Raw genomic sequence first — 15930 nt, 5'->3', positions numbered from 1 at the left:
ATTCTCCAGGCAAGAATACTGGAGTGGGTTGCCGTGCCCTCTCCAGGGGATCTTCCCGACCCAGGGAATGGACCTGCATTCAAATTAGTTACATCCGATGTCTCTTATGTCTCCTGCATTGGCGGGCAGGTTCTTTACCACTGCGCCACCTGGAAAGCCCCATTGGGAACATAATTGTTTTTAATTGTCATATCTTTCTGCCTTATTTAACATTTAATTAATACATAATGTCTCTTGTGATCCTTCTGTCTGCTCAAACTGCCTTGAATCCCTTTAGTGAATTTTTCATTTTGATCACCATACTTTTCAGCTCTTGAATTTCTTTTGGTTTCTGTTTGGATTTTCTGTCTTTTCATTCACATTTCTGCTTTGTTCATACTTCGTTTTCTTGACATTCTCCACATCTTTGTCTTTAAACATCTTTAATAGTTTTCTTTTAAAGTCTTTGTCTAGTATATCTGCCATCAGGTCTTTTTCAGGGATAGTTCCTGTTGATTTATATTTTTCCTTTGAATGGAGCATGCTTTTCTGTTTCTATTATGCCTTGTTACTTTTTGCTGTTCAGCAAGCATTTGAATATAATAATGTGGTAACCCTGGAAGTTAAAATCAGGGTTTGCTGGGGTTCTGTGTTTGCTTTTGTTTGTTGTTGTTTGATTGTCAGCTCAGCCTGAGGCGTAAACTTGATATCTTCTTGTGTCTTTTCTGAGCCTTTTCTTGGGCATGTGCCATTGTTTTATGTTTTTTTTCCCGTATATGCAGTTGTTTTTGAATGTCCTGGTCTTTAATATCTGGCTCCCAAAAGGGGAAAAAGAGAAAAATGGTAGGGGTTAAAAGAGCACTGGTCCTTGAAATGCCCTGGAGATCACTTCTCTGGGTGGGGGAGTGGTAGCAGCAGCGGCCACCTGCCTCATTGGCTGCATCTCTGTCACCCAACATGGCATCAGAGTACAGGTTCCTGATCCTGGAGCACAGGGTCCTTTTGTCCACTCTGGCTCCCACAGGCGGCTCCAGAAACGTGTGTGGCCTCTGGAACTTGCCACCCTTCACCAGCTCCAGATTCCAAATTAGTTACATCAGATGGATTCTGTCCCTGAGGTTGTTGTCCAGGTGGGGAGTCATTCCTGGTGCTTCCTGCTCCATTGTCATCTTAGAAGCGTGTGTAAATTCCTGTCTTTTTGCCTATTTTTTCACTGCTTTTTCTCTGCTTGTTAGTTGAATGTAGCTGGTGGACTTGTTTTAACACTGTGGATATCTGAAGTATGAGTAATAAAAAGTTGCTAATTTGCATTTTTCTTTCTTTTCTCTCCCTGAATAGGAAGACAGTGATCCACCTGTTCATGAAAGTCTCAGCATAGAAAATACATTGTGGGCAAGCACTGTGGTTGCATCAGGTGAGAAAGGAGTTGTGGTTTTAGTGTGAGTTCGCACGTGCAGGAGGTGCTTTATGTGTTTAGGTGACTCCAGACAAGCATGTGTCAGAGTGCTTTCATCACAGGGGGACCTCGTGGGTCCGGCCTGACAGTCTGCCTCTCAGATGAGCCCAGGCTGAGGCCCCTGTGCGGTCCTCACACTTTGAGGAGAAACTGAGCCACACGGAGGCTGCTCCTTTGTGGGGAGACAGTTCTGACTTGTCACTGTGCCTTCAAGAAGGTGGTGCAGCAGAACCAGTCTGGGGCTAGGGGGCAGCTGGTGAGTTTAGAGGGATCTTACACTGCTCATCTAACAGAGCACGAGGGGTCGATGTGGTGGGTTGTCTGTGGGGGGACGTGTTAGATGAGACAGGGGCCTGACAAGGTGGATTGGGTCAGCCCTTTAAGGGCCAGGGTCCAGGTTCTTTCACGTGAAATCGGAGTATGTTGGTATATTTTTAGGGCTTCCCCGGTGGCGCTAGCAGTGAAAATCCACCTGCCAGTGCAGGAGATATAAGAGATGTGAGTTCAGTCCCTAGGTCAGGGAAGATCCCCTGGAGGAGCAAATGGCAACGCACTCCGATATTTTTGCTAGTTGTCAGACAGGAAGGCATTTACATATGCATTTCATCAAGTGGATTTCTCTGAGAGGTGTGACACTCTAAGTGCTTCCCCCTTTCAGAAGGTGGTTGACCCTGTGGGTGGTAGCAGGAGGCGGCAGCCGGGAGTGTCAGGGTGCTAGCAGGGAGAATGCAGGACCGTCTGTCCTGGTGTCCGTCACTAGTGCAGCCCCCTGCCCCGGGGCTTTGTGTGGGGTCTCTGCTCCAGACCAGTGTGTCTGCCAGAGTCCTTACGGATCCTGTCTTCAGGAGCTCATGTCAAGAAAGACAGTAAGGAAATGAGACAAAGGCAGTTCCCTGGCAGTCCAGTGGTTAGGTGGAGAAGGAAATGGCACCCCACTCCAGTACTCTTGCCTGGAAAGTCCCATGGATGGAGGAGCCTGGTAGGCTGCAGTCCATGGGGTCCCTAAGGGTTGGACACAACTGAGCGACTTCACTTTCACTTTTCACTTTCATGCATTGGAGAAGGAAATGGCAACCCACTCCAGTGTTCTTGCCTGGAGAATCCCAGGGACGCGGGAGCCTGGTGGGCTGCCATCTATGGGGTCGCACAGAGTCGGACACAACTGAAGCGACTTAGCAGCAGCAGCAGTAGCCACTGGTTAGGACTCAGTGCTTTCACTTCTGGGCCCCAGGTTCAATCCCTGGTTGGGGAACTAAGATCTTGCAGTCTACACGGTGCAGCCAAAACAAAAGGAAAAGAAAGAAAATGAGACAAATCACCTGAGCTTTGCTGAGTGTCTCAGAAGAGTGCAGGGTGCCCTGAAAACAAAGAAGTGAATAGCTCACCTCTCAGGGTCTGGAAGCCTTCTCTGTGAAAGGTACACGTGAACTAGATTTAAAAACAGATGGATGCGCCCAAAGGAGAGGATGCAGTGAGAGGCTGGAGCCTGACTGCTCAACACTGACCACCAGGTGGAGGCCTCATGCCAAGGGCACCGCAGGCTGAAGACAGTGGTCCAGGCCCGTGTGCCCAGCACGCGGAGCAGGGCATTCTGTGTGTGTCTGAACACATGTGTGTGCACACAGGTGACAGGCTGCTCCTGCAGGAGAACACCTGTCCCTTTAGAGAAGAGGGGAGGAAGTGTGATAGCAGACAACTCTTCAGGTATTGATTTTTTTGTCATGATGAATTTTTAGTGAAAAGAGAGAGGAAGTAAGGATTGCACATGGTGAGAGACCTCAGAGATGCCTCCTGAGTCCCAGGTGCAGGGCTGTGCTCAGATGCCACCGCTATCAGCAGGGTCACGTCCCCAGGCTGTGTGCAGCTGGGCCAGGCTTGGAGTCCAGGCCTTCACCTTCAGCACTTAGCATGTCACAGCCTATGGGAAACACCACAGCATCCACAATTAGGTACCTGGTCACAGACTTTACGTTTCCTGCATCTAGCTGTTGTGTGCTATTTTTTTTTTCATTATGTTGATATGTATTCTTATAAAGGATCAAGATTGGGTTTACTCATAAAGATATTTGAAGATTCTCTTTGTCTATAAGTCCATTTCATCTTTGTTCCTGCACGTTAGACTGTTCCGACTGGTCCGCAGTCCTAGTGACTTGTGTCCTTCTCAAAGAACTGGGCTTGTGGGCCCCAGATAATTCCCTGTGCACACAGTTTCTCTCCTGACCTCACTCCCAGCCTGACCTTGGCAGGGGCTATAGCTCCCAGTTGTGAACCGTAGGTATGTGTGTGTGCATACTACTGCAATTACTGCATAGGTAGCCCTTTCTTATTAAGGTACAGAATACAGTTGCTGGAGTGTTTTTTCTTCTGAGAGACTGTTTAGGTTGTTTAAAACCATCCATCCCAAAAGTTTAAATAAAGCACATTTAATTTTAATTTCTATTTAGGCATTTTTTAAATGCAAACTTTTTTCATGAATTTGAAATCTTTTAACACATGCTTAACTATTTAAAAGCCTTATTAATGTGAATAATTTTTATTTTATATTACTTAACTCCTATATACTGAAGTATGCTTAAAATACTTTGGACTTCCAGAAATATTATAGGAACTCTTGTCTTCTTTCACTTGATTACAAATTGAGAAGGAAAGACCAGAATTTTTAAAAATCTTATTCTTCAAAGGTTATGTGTCACTACTATACATAAAATGGATAACTAGTAAGGACCTACTGCATAGCACAGGGAATGCTACTCAATACTCTGTAATGGCTTGTACAGGAAAAGAATCTAAAAAAGAGTAGATAAGTTTTATCTTATTATTTATCATTTTATTTATCAATATATGTATAACAGATTCACTTTACTGTTCATTTGAAACTAACCCTAACATTGTAAATCATCTATACCCCAATAAAAATTAAAAAAGAAAAAAGTATCAATTGAATTCAAGTTGCTTCCTGGTGGAGTAAACTCAGGTCTTCCTTCCTTGTAGGAACTGAACGTCTGGGAGCAAGGACTAAAGTTGACAGACAGACACAAGGACTGAGGGCACCAGAGAGGGACACATGGACTCCCACGGGGCTGTGTTCCTTCCCCTTGTTGGTTCAGAGAGCCAGGAACCCACCATGTTTCAGTGACAGGTGGATGTCAGCATGCGATCATAAGTGGCTGAGCCTGGAAACAAGAAAGAGTCCTCAAGAGCAGGACCGCTGGACTTGTGTGCCAGACGGGGTCCAGGCTGAGCCCCAGAGCAGGACTGCTGGGCGTGTGTGCCCAGACGGGGTCCAGGCTGAGCCCCAGAGCAGGACTGCTGGGCATGTGTGCCCAGACGGGGTCCAGGCTGATCGTGATAAATACAGTAGTGAGAGTAAATATTTGAAAACTTATGTAAGAATTTAACGAAGTAATTTAATGTTAAGAAAATTGGGACATATATTGTCTCAAAGATTTTTATTTGTTTCTCAATAATTTATTGATATAGTATTTTACAAAACTAGTCCTCATGACCACTTAGAAATTTAAAAATAGAACCTGTACCATGTAGTTTGCAACACTCTTGCTCTGGAGAAAGTTTAGTATCAGATGTCAGACAGCAGGGGAACCCCTTCCCCTCGGGTGTCCCTAGAGACTGGACCGGAGGGCACAGACAGAAAAGCAGGATGGAGTTCGAGAGGTAGTAACTAGGGGCAGAGAACAGGTACCAGCCTGCAGCTCGTGATTCAGACTTGGGTCTTGAGGGGCGTTGTTGCTCCCCCTCACCTCCTGTGGTCTTGCTCCTCCTCTGATGTGCCCGTTGGTGGAGCCCTGACTCCGTGCAGGTCTCACCGGTCACTCTGTGTGTCTGCCATTGGCAGAGTGGGAGCCCACAGTCACACGGGGCTCAAGACCACAGTAAATGCAAGCCTCCTGGCTTCACCAGAGGCTTTCAATTAAAAAGGGAACAAAGGCATGCTTCTAAGAAGAAGCAGACGTGACCTCGGAGGATGTCACGCTGAGCAGGTACCTAGCATCTTCTGCTTTTCCGGGGTTCTGTGCAGGGATGGAATCAAGATTGCCAGGAGAAATATCGATAACTTCAGATATGCAGATGACACCACCCTTATGGCAGAAAGTGAGGAGGAACTAAAAAGCCTCTTGATGAAAGTGAAAGTGGAGAGTGAAAAAATTGGCTTAAAGCTCAACATTCAGAAAACGAAGATCATGGCATCTGGTGCCATCACTTCATGGGAAATAGATGGGGAAACAGTGGAAACAGTGTCAGACTTTATTTTTCTGGGCTCCAAAATCACTACAGATGGTGACTGCAGCCATGAAATTAACTTACTCCTTGGAAGGAAAATTATGACCAACCTAGATAGCATATTCAAAAGCAGAGACATTACTTTGTCAACAAAGGTCCGTCTAATCAAGGCTATGGTTTTTCCTGTGGTCATATATGGATGTTAGAGTTGGACTGTGAAGAAAGCTGAGTGCCGAAGAATTGATGCTTTTGAACTGTGGTGTTGGAGAAGACTCTTGAGAGTCCCTTGGACTGCCAGGAGATCCAACCAGTCCATTCTGAAGGAGATCAGCCCTGGGATTTCTTTGGAAGGAATGATGCTAAAGCTGAAACTCCAGTACTTTGGCCACCTCATGCAAAGAGTTGACTCATTGGAAAAGACTCTGATGCTGGGAGGGATTGGGGGCAGGAGGAGAAGGAGATGACAGAGGATGAGATGGCTGGATGGCATCACTGACTCGATGGACGTGAGTCTGAGTGAACTCTGGGAGTTGGTGATGGACAGGGAGGCCTGGCGTGCTGCGATTCATGGGGTCGCAAAGAGTCGGACACGACTGACGACTGATCTGATCTCATCTGATCTGTGGAGGGATGAGTGACAGCAGCCGTCCTGCTCCCGTGGACCCAAGATCGCCATGGCCACATCTGCCCCACAGGTCCTGCCTCAGCGCCCCATATTCCACACTCCACAGTAAAGAGACAGTGGAGGCTCATATAATTACATGGTTAGTTGTGCACTGGTTGACTTCAGTCAGTAGTACAGGCATTGTCTTTCTCACCTCAATTATATTTCTCACCTTCAAATTTTGTGAAAGTTACGAATATAAATTACTCATAGCAGCAGTTCACAAAACAGACTTCCATGTTTTTATTTTTAGGTATTTTCACTTTTTTATTTGGCTGCCTCAGGCCTTAATTTCGGCCCACAGGATTTTGCTTGCATTTTGGGGAAGATCCCCTGGAGAAGGGAAAGGCTGCCCACTCCGGTATTCTGGCCTGGAGAATTCCATGGCCCGTAGGGTCAGAGTCGGACACGACTGAGTGACTTTCACTCATGCTCTGTGATTGCCCTGCAGCGTGTGAGATCTTAGTTCCCCAAGCAGGGACCAAACCTGTGTCCCCTGCACTGCAAGGCAGATTCTCAACCACCAGACCACCAGGGACATCCCCATGGCTTTTAAGTTGATATTTCAGAAATGAGTACCTCTGATCTGAGCGTTTGTAATCTATAGGTCATTCTTGGGGTATTTTATTATTCTTTTATCTTAAGTTTGATAGAGCACAAAGTTAACAATTTCTTTCTGACATGTATGATTAGAAAACCAAACTTTCAGGAGATGTGAGTAAAAGAGACACACAAATTCCAAAGCAAATACTGTCTTTATAGTATTTCTCTTACTGTTTTCATTGTCTGCATGCTGAAATGTCCACAGAAGTTTCTTGTACCTGGTTGTCCTGAATCTTTACAGTGGAAAGATGCTCTCAGATACCTGTTCAGCGGAAATGGCTCACCTGGTACCGTGTTGTTTGTGGTCACAAGTTTGATCAGTTTAATGTAGGCTCTCTCAATGTAACTCCAGTGTTCAAGTTACCATTTTAGTAGGCATTAGTGAACGAACAACTTCTGTTGTCACACTTTCTGTTGTTACCAAGAGAGTATTCGTGCATTTCATTGCGTGAGACATCAGTTGAGTTTTTCAAAGCCTGTTTTTAAAGTTAAGATTAGATTTTATGAGCTACCAAAATTAAATATGCTATTAGATAAATATGTATAGAATCAAATGGTACATTAATATTTTCAATCAAAATGATTAAATTGGAGGTGTTACCTCTGTGCTTACATTTAAGTTTCTCTGTAAGGGCCACTTTTGTGTTTTGCAGGTACTGTAATAGGTGTGGTCATCTATACTGGAAAAGAGACTAGAAGTGTCATGAACACATCAAATCCAAAAAACAAGGTAGGTTAGGTGGAGCACTGACTGCTTTAGTGAGCGGCCTCCGCTTTCCCTGGGAGAGGACAGGCTCCAGGCAGCTCGGTCGTGTTAGCTTCATGCATGTCACAGGAGCAGGGCTTCCTGTGTCGGTGATCTGGGACGTGGATTCTCTGTGTAACAGCAAGCTTGTCTGGAAGAATTTTCAGAACTATTTTTCTTTGCTTAATCAGAGTTTTATATGTCTCTTAAATTTTCATTGTTGTATATATAATTTGCCCATAATTTAACAGTTAATTATGGGTCTTTTAATTTCTCCTCAATCTATTTATTTTATAATTTGCACTCTATTTTTATGTTGATGGTTCACTTTTAAAATGAATCTGTATTAATGTTTTTATGGTATTTAACTTGATAGTGTATTGTTAAGGTAATTTTAAGTTATTTCCATTTCAGAAGAAGCATGTTGAAAACTAGATTTTAGTTTTAAAGACTGCTAGATTATATTTCTAAAATTATATTCCTAAAATTATATTCCTATTATAATCCTAAAATTGTTATTTATGTAGTCATTGTGTATCTAAGTTAAATCATAACAAAAAGTCTAAATTCTCAGTAGTTAGTAACATGTTTTGTATCAAGTCATAATATATGCTAATATCTGCTGAATGAGAAGCTCTTTCTTACTGCATTTTACTCATTTTTCTTTGAAATATAATTTGTGTGTATCTGAGTAGAACAAAAAGTCCTCTCATGGAGCCGTGCCTGCTATGTGAGTAATTAACAGAAGAGCTTGTCTTCTGTAGGAAATTTTATAACCAAGCAATAGAAATGAAATCATTATTTGAGAAGATACCTTTTAGGACAGGATGTGTCTCATTTTTTCAGCTAAATAGTATTTTAAAAAATAGTTAACCCTTCAGAGGCTAGCAAAGCATCCCTGTTTCTCTGAATGGTAGGGCCATTTGCAGGGCCGCTTTCTGGTGATGACCGAGAGCAGTAGTCACCAGTGAGGTTGATGGCGCTCATGTCTCTGTGTCTGTTAGGGCTCCAGGTGTCTGCCTGGCGCATGTTTAGAGAAGTCAAAGAAAAAGGTTGTGCTACTGTTGTTTTAGTAGAAATTCTGATTTTGATAATGGGGAGAAATAAATCTCATTGATTTATATAAACCAAGTTTTATAAACTTTGCCTTAATTTGAGCAAATCAGATATATGTCAATAATTCTGCAATAGAGTTAAATTATTTAAAAATAAGTTATTATACTAATGACAAGAGTTGTCATCACATACATAGTTAATGTGTGTTTTCCAGCAAGTATGGTGTTTTTCTTTTCTTCAGTAGGCGAAACTAGGGTGTCTAATAATGCATGTATGATTTCTAGGGTTTTTTCCTCAATCATTTTACTTTTACACTTATGATGCTATTTGAGGATAAATTTAGTTGTAAATATTAACTTTAAAGTCCTGAACCTCTTTAATCCAGCTTTTTAGTTCCCCCTTAGCCTCAGTGCAGCTCACCTCTGCCACTCTCACTGTCTGCCCACGGTCACTTCTTTTCTCAGGTCACCTTTGGTGTTGGCTCAGTGAGCTGTTCCTTGCGTGCCAGTGACCTTTCCTGGGTTTAGGATGCAGTTAAGAACTCTGACCCTGGAGGCCTGGGCTAGGCTCTGGATGTTGCCACTGACCAGCTGTTTGCTTCCAGGCACTCGGCAGATGTTGCCTCTCCTTATTAGTTTTCTACGAGGTGAAATGTTAAATCGAAATGAGTGCCCAAGCCCCACTGCCAGTCAGGACACACCCCCAACAGCTCCAGCCCTGTCAGGCCTCGTGTCTGCCTCCCCCCTCCTCTGCTCCTCCTCTCCTCCTCCTCCTGGTTTTAGACAGCCTTCTCAGTGTCCTTGGGTTAGGAAAAGCGTCTAGATTCTGCAGGATTGCACTCGGACCCTTGCTCAGGCACTTGTCGGCCTCACACAGGGAGCGGACTTGTCCCTTCTGTGGCCGCGCCTTCCTGGGGCTTGGCCAGCGTTTGCTGCAGTCCTGGTGGGAGGCCCTCGTGATGCTCCCAGCTGATCACAGGCTGTGCGTGTGGTGTCGGGAGCCTGCACAGTGGCCCCCAAGCAGACAGAGCCAGTGGGCCGCAGAGCGGGACCTGCCTTGTCCGCATGGGGCTGCTTCTCCCGAAAGACACTCTGGGTGGTGGAGCACCAGCTTGACATGGAAACAGTCTTATAAATCAAGGAATCATCTTAGGAGAGAAATAAAATCTCCCAATGTGCATAGGTCATTAAATCTTTCTAAGTGTTAAATGCTAGATTTATAAGAATAAAAATCAGGAAAATGTTATAAGCATGCTACAGTGAGCAAAAGTAGCTGATGCTATTTATTTAGGGTGAGTTGATGTGTGTCGAATGAAAAGAATGTGTAGTGTTTGAGTCTTAAACAGAGAAGGGAAGAAATGTTCAGTATTTGTAAGACATTATTATCTGCAAACTGCATCTCAGTAGCTTCCTAAACCAGCTTATTTCTGGATTTCACAGAAACCTAGAGGAAACAAAAACTAACCTTTAAAATGCTTTGACTTTCATCGGACTTCTTCAGGGAAGCCACACTGTTCTTAACCATCCACTCTGAGAGCTGCCCTGTGAGTGAGTGTCTGTGGGGACATTGAGGGATGGAGTGTCAAGTGGAAGACGTTTCCTCTCTGCTGTGTACACGTCTGACGCGTGGGCAGGTGCTCTGCTCGGCGCGGCCCCTCATGGGCCTGTCCTGGAAACACACCTCGGTGACCTCGGGGATAAAAAGCTGGCATGGCAGGTTGCACACTGCATCCTGTCCGGCTGGTCAGCAGTGCAGCCGTGTTCCCTTGGCCCGAGCACGGGAGTGACCGGGGCCCTGCGGCCTGCCCCAGCCTTGGGAGAGGGAGAATTGGGGATGTTTAATGCCGTGCACTGCTGCCCACCCACAGTGTGGTTACGGCGAGCTTCCAGGCCTTTCACACAGAGCTGGAAAGAGAAGTGAGGAACCTCATAGAGCCTACAGGTGCCGGTCGTGAAGGGCTGAGGCGGAGGAGAGGGGAGAGGAAGGCGTTTCTGGAGCTGGGCAGGCCACGGCAGGTCGGTGCCATGGACGCCCTGGGGATGAGAAGCTGAAGGGCCGGCAGGCGAAGGAGTGGAGAGTGAACATCCTGCACAGACCCCTGTGGGTGCGGGGTGGCCGGGAGCGCTCGGCCGAGGGGGAGCGGGAAAGACAGGGCAGGCTTCTAGGCAGGGCCCAAAGCGCCGGAGGAGCTGTGGGGGTGAAAGCTAACCGGTGCCTCCGTGGGGAAAAGATTGTGTTGATTTTGTTTCTGGTGAGAAAATATCACAAGACTATTGATGCTTCCAATAAAAGAAGAGACAGTCTTAGTTTACACAGAGGAAAAATATGTTTTGGAAGAGTTTTGTAGGCATCTGATTAGTAATTTAAATATACAAACAATTTCTTAATGAGAAATTATATACTGTAGTATGGAGAACAGTTACCATCTAAAATATGGCCTGGCTTCTTTGATTTTGTAAAAAATATTTACACTCACAGACACAGAAAACAAAGTTATGGTTACAAAAGGGGAATGAGGGGGGTGAGGGATAAAAGAGGAGGTTGGGATTAACATACACACACCACTATATGTCACCAACAGGGACCTACCAGATAGCACAGGGAACTCCATTCAATATTGTATAAGAACCTTACTTTGTAAGAACCCGAAAAAGACTACATATATAGATCTATAACTGAATCACTGTGCTGAAGACCTAGCCTAACACAGCACGGTAAGTCAGCTGTACCTCAGTAAAAAATAATAAAAATCAAAACAAAGATTCACAGTCATCAACTAATCACCCAGTATTTCCCCGATCTCCCCCCCGCCCATTACTCCATATTTTGTTTGTTTCCTACCTCCATTATTGTGAATACAGAAGGCTCATGTAAATGTTAACTGCTCTGAGTTCCTAGGATGAAAACCACTGCAGTTAAAGCACTGTTAGTGGGAAGTTAGTGATGATAATTGATGTAGTGAAATTGATGCACAACGGGATAAGCGTACGAGACTAAAAGCATTGAGATTATTGCTCAACCATTCAGGTCCCTAAATTACTGAACCCCAGCTGCATCTTAGAGCTCTGGTGGAGCCAGTAGCGAGTATGTGGTCTTCTCAAGCTGATGGTCAAGAGCCCCAGAGCAGAAGTGGAGAATGGTCTGGTCCACAGTTTTAGGTTGTCAGGTGGGAGCACCTGAGGAATAGAGGGGTGACAGCTTCCCATATCAGAGACAGTAGCTGCCCACCGACCCCAGCAGGCAGCGAGGTCAGTGCCCTGCGGCCCTGTGGGTTATGGCCCTGTACATCATCACTCTCAGTACCCACGCCCACTCACAGGGCCCTCCTTCCAGGCTTCTGCACACGGCACAGGTGTCCATCTTTGGGGAGCCCTGAGTCCTCTGGCAGTACCCCCAGGCACTCTCTGCAGCCCTCGAAGTGTGAGGATCACTGCCCCTTTGAGGATACGCTTCTTCTGGACCACCCTGTGTGCTGTGTAAAATACCCTCCAAGACGCATGTTAGATCGTTTGGCTGTTTAGTACTGGTTATTTCATAAACTATACTTTAAAAGTTACATACTCAGCTAGCGTCCAAAGCCTTGTGGGAGCCACTCTCCTTTTTGTCTTCATCTTGTCCGTTTTGTTCTCCAGCTGCTTTTTTAAAGACAACTTCAGACAGCAAAGGAGGAGAGGAGTGCAGTCACCAATGGACCTGAACTAGGTTTCACAGAGGTGCCCACTGGGTTCTTCGCTCTGTGGCGGCAGATATCATGGGGTTTTATCCCAAGGGTGTCCTTTTATACAGCAGGGAGCCTTGCACCTTCCGGGGCTCAGCCTCCTGCCTTACTGGCCCTGGGTTGGTGACATCAGCTTCCCATCCAGGGACTGATCCGGCTGAAGTCCCCCCGACCCCCAGACTTCCCCAGCCCAAACCTCTGGGGTCTCTGACACACACCAGAGACGGAGAGCCACTGCCCCGAGTGGATACCACAGTCAGATAAGTGAGGATCCTGCGTAGATTTATCGGCTGTAACTGAATTCCATGACTCGCAGACATCCGGCTTAAATTCATCCTTCTAGAATGGCCTTGAAATTGGTTCTATAAATCCAACTTGATAATTTTATAATCAGAAATACTGTTTTACCCTTATTGCAGGAGCTTATTAAAATACTGTTTAAAATGCAGCATGTTTTATTCAGACGTGGGGATTAAGAATAAATCCTAAAATGTAATTAAGAGTGGAGGAAAGTTCTAAAAGAGAAATTGTTAGAGCTCCTTCTCAGAGTCAGAATGTTCCCCTTGTAGTGCTCATTGAGGCAAATGAGAAGCAGGGATTGGTGTCCACACAAAATTCAAAAATTCTGTTTTAAAACTTGGAACAAATCAAAAGATTATGTTATAAAGCAGTTACTTTTACAGTAATATTTGATGAAATTTTAAATTATAAGGAATACAATTAGAGTAATGGACTGTTTTATAAAGCCCAGCTTGAGATATATTTAATAAGATACTCTACATTTACGAGGAAAAAATTCTTGCAGGAGGTTAAGAAAAATCAGTTGTGACAGGTTGCCATTTTCACGCCATTCATAATAATAAGTTGCTCAGAGCAAGAACAGAAGGATGAAATGATAATACAGATTGCTTCCAGCAGTTATTATAATCCCTTGGGCATATTGATTTGTGTTTCTAATAAAAAGATGCTTTCAAACGTCTCATTGACAGACAGACAGGTGATATGTGCCATTATGTGAATTAGAGCCTCTTCTTTTATCTGAATGGTTGTAAAGGCATTTGAGATAATAGAGCCCAAATAGGATCAGCCATGGTATACTTTGCAAGTTGAAATATCAAAGACTGTTTTGAGACTAGCTCTTTTATTTTTAAAAGGGCAGTTTATTAATATTTTAAAAGTTGTGTTTTATATTAAAATTTTACAGTAGAAAGACATTACTCTTCTTGTGGTTGTATACAATCACTGCGCCCCTTAATTGTTTTAATAGTTGCCTTCTTGAGTAATAAAATATTTTTGGATTTAAATACTTGTTTAAAAATGGGATCATGTGGTTCACAAAAGAGCTACATGTTGTGGAATATGGTATTACAGTCAATCCACAGAGATAGAAAGGCTTTGGGAGTGCTTTTTTTGGATAACTGTTATTAATATTAACAAATCATAGTGTTTTGAAGCCTCATCAGGAGAAGATTAACTCGAGAAACAAACCTCCAATAAAGTAATTCAGTGGCACGTAGACAAGACCCCTGGTGGCCCTCAGAGCTGTGACAGCACACACCGCCTCGCTGCACTTGCTCAGCCGCGCACTCGGATATTACAGCTGCTCACAATTAAAAGTTGTGTTTCTTCATCAGCAGTGTGAATATAAATAAACTTATAATTTCAGGAAAGCAATACAGAGGCAAGATGCTGAATGAAGAAGCAGTCCTAATGATAACCTCTGAGACATGATGCTCTATCAGAGTGTACAGCAAACATCTCAACCGGAAAACTTGGATTCAGGCCCTAGTTCCTTTTAAATATGAATTTGATTGTAAGGCAGGTGTTCTGAATAGGAAACAGCATATTTGTTATTTAAAGTAAATACTTTGTACCGCTAAAAAGACAAGTTTTTACATAAATTTCTGAATGAGGTCTTACTCGTCATTTGTTGTGTATAAAGTAAGTAGTAATTGATAGTATGTCAAGACCTTGATGCTGGGAAAGATTGAGGGCGGGAGGAAAAGAGAGCAACAGAGGATGAGATGATTGGATGGCATTGTCGACTCAATGGACATGAGTTTGAGCAAACTCCGGGAAATATGGCAAAACAGAGAAGCCTGGCGTGTACAGTCCATGGGGTCACAGAGTCGGACACGACTGAGTGACTAAACAACAACAACAACATCATTTCTGAACTAAATTCCCTGTAATCAGTTTCTTAACAGAGAAGTACAATTTATTCAGGAAACAGATAAGTGTTTTCATAAGTGCCTTTGTATTTTGAAATCCTTGATTCCTTGTCCTGGGGCCATGAAAACTGTTAGAAATAAGTGGGACTTGTGATGACTGCTTTATCATGACATTTCCATCTTAATTTATATAAGCTCGCAAAACTTACTCACAGGAGCATTTCTGATGAAGGCCTTTCAGTGTGGGTGAGAAATACGGTCTGAAAGATGTAGTGAGATGAAAAATGAGCAACTTGGAAAACTTCTGGATGAAACCAGAGTGGATGGATGACTGTGTCGTGAATGAAGACAGCAGAGGAAGACAAGGTTTTCCTGTTTTCAGATTCTCACGGTACATTTCACCTTCCCAGGAGGGCTGGCAGCCCCAGGACCGTGGTGGGTACCTGGGGTGTAGTGCCCTAGGTTGTTATGCAGAGGGGGTCCCTTCGTGGTCACCATGAAGAGAAACGGGTCATGAGCCGCGTGGGTTCAGAAGCAGACTTGGTTGGGGAAGATTCGAAGCCAGGGGTCAGTTGGAAGAGAAGGGAAGTCACTTGGTTTGCTTGCTGTGTGGGAAGGCAGGGGGGATGGGCAGGACCCTTCGGCCCCCACCATGCTTCCTGCTTCTTGAGAGAGAAGCTAGCCAGGGGAAGGCTTGGCTGCCCCCCGGCAGGGTGTGCGGGGTGCCTGTCCTTGGGGCTGTCGTAGGTGAGGACCCCAGTGGGGGCGTGGAGGCCAAGTTCCAGCCCAGCCTCTCCCCGTGCCTACTGGCTGCGTGTGTGGGAGCGCCCGGCCCTCTGCCACCCCTGGTCCCTGGCGACGGTGGTCTGGTGCCCACTCCAGAGGCAGCCCCGGGCTCTGTGCCGCCTCATCCTGGTACCGCTGCTGTCTCAGCCTCTTGCACGGTGCCCACCCGTGTACTGAATGGTCACGGTACTTAGCAGTGGTTCACGGTTTTCCCCTCCATAGTTACATTTTTCTGACCAATAATTTAAAAATAAGTGTATTCCTCAGAAACACATCTGGTTTCAACTTAATTGTCTTTTCACACGCCTAAAAATGTATTCTGGATATCATTTTTAAAAGAAACTCCAGTATGTTGACATTAGAGTAGCTACTGTACCCAACTTTCTTTTTTACAACCGCATTAACTGAGCATGTATATGATACATTTAACATGAAGTTAAATAGCTTTCTTTTCCCCTACGTAATAAACATTTTCATCTAGTAATTTCCTTTTGCAAAACTTTAAAATATATC

General features: G+C 44.5%; 1 protein-coding gene across 2 annotated transcripts in view; it reads left to right on the top strand.

Moving 5' to 3' along the window:
* ATP9B (ATPase phospholipid transporting 9B (putative)) overlaps positions 1–15930 on the top strand; it is a 150298-nt gene that overhangs the window by 70076 nt on the left and 64292 nt on the right. For both annotated transcript variants that reach the window (NM_001080255.1, XM_059880790.1), the window contains 2 exon segments: positions 1318–1393; positions 7595–7671. In NM_001080255.1, coding sequence (NP_001073724.1) covers positions 1318–1393; positions 7595–7671 — 153 coding nt within the window.

This window comes from Bos taurus, chromosome 24, assembly GCF_002263795.3.
Source record: "Bos taurus isolate L1 Dominette 01449 registration number 42190680 breed Hereford chromosome 24, ARS-UCD2.0, whole genome shotgun sequence".
NCBI classification, from domain to species: domain Eukaryota; kingdom Metazoa; phylum Chordata; class Mammalia; order Artiodactyla; family Bovidae; genus Bos; species Bos taurus.
The sequence above is the reverse complement of the archived record's forward strand: the minus strand, read 5'-3'. Positions and strand labels throughout refer to the sequence as shown.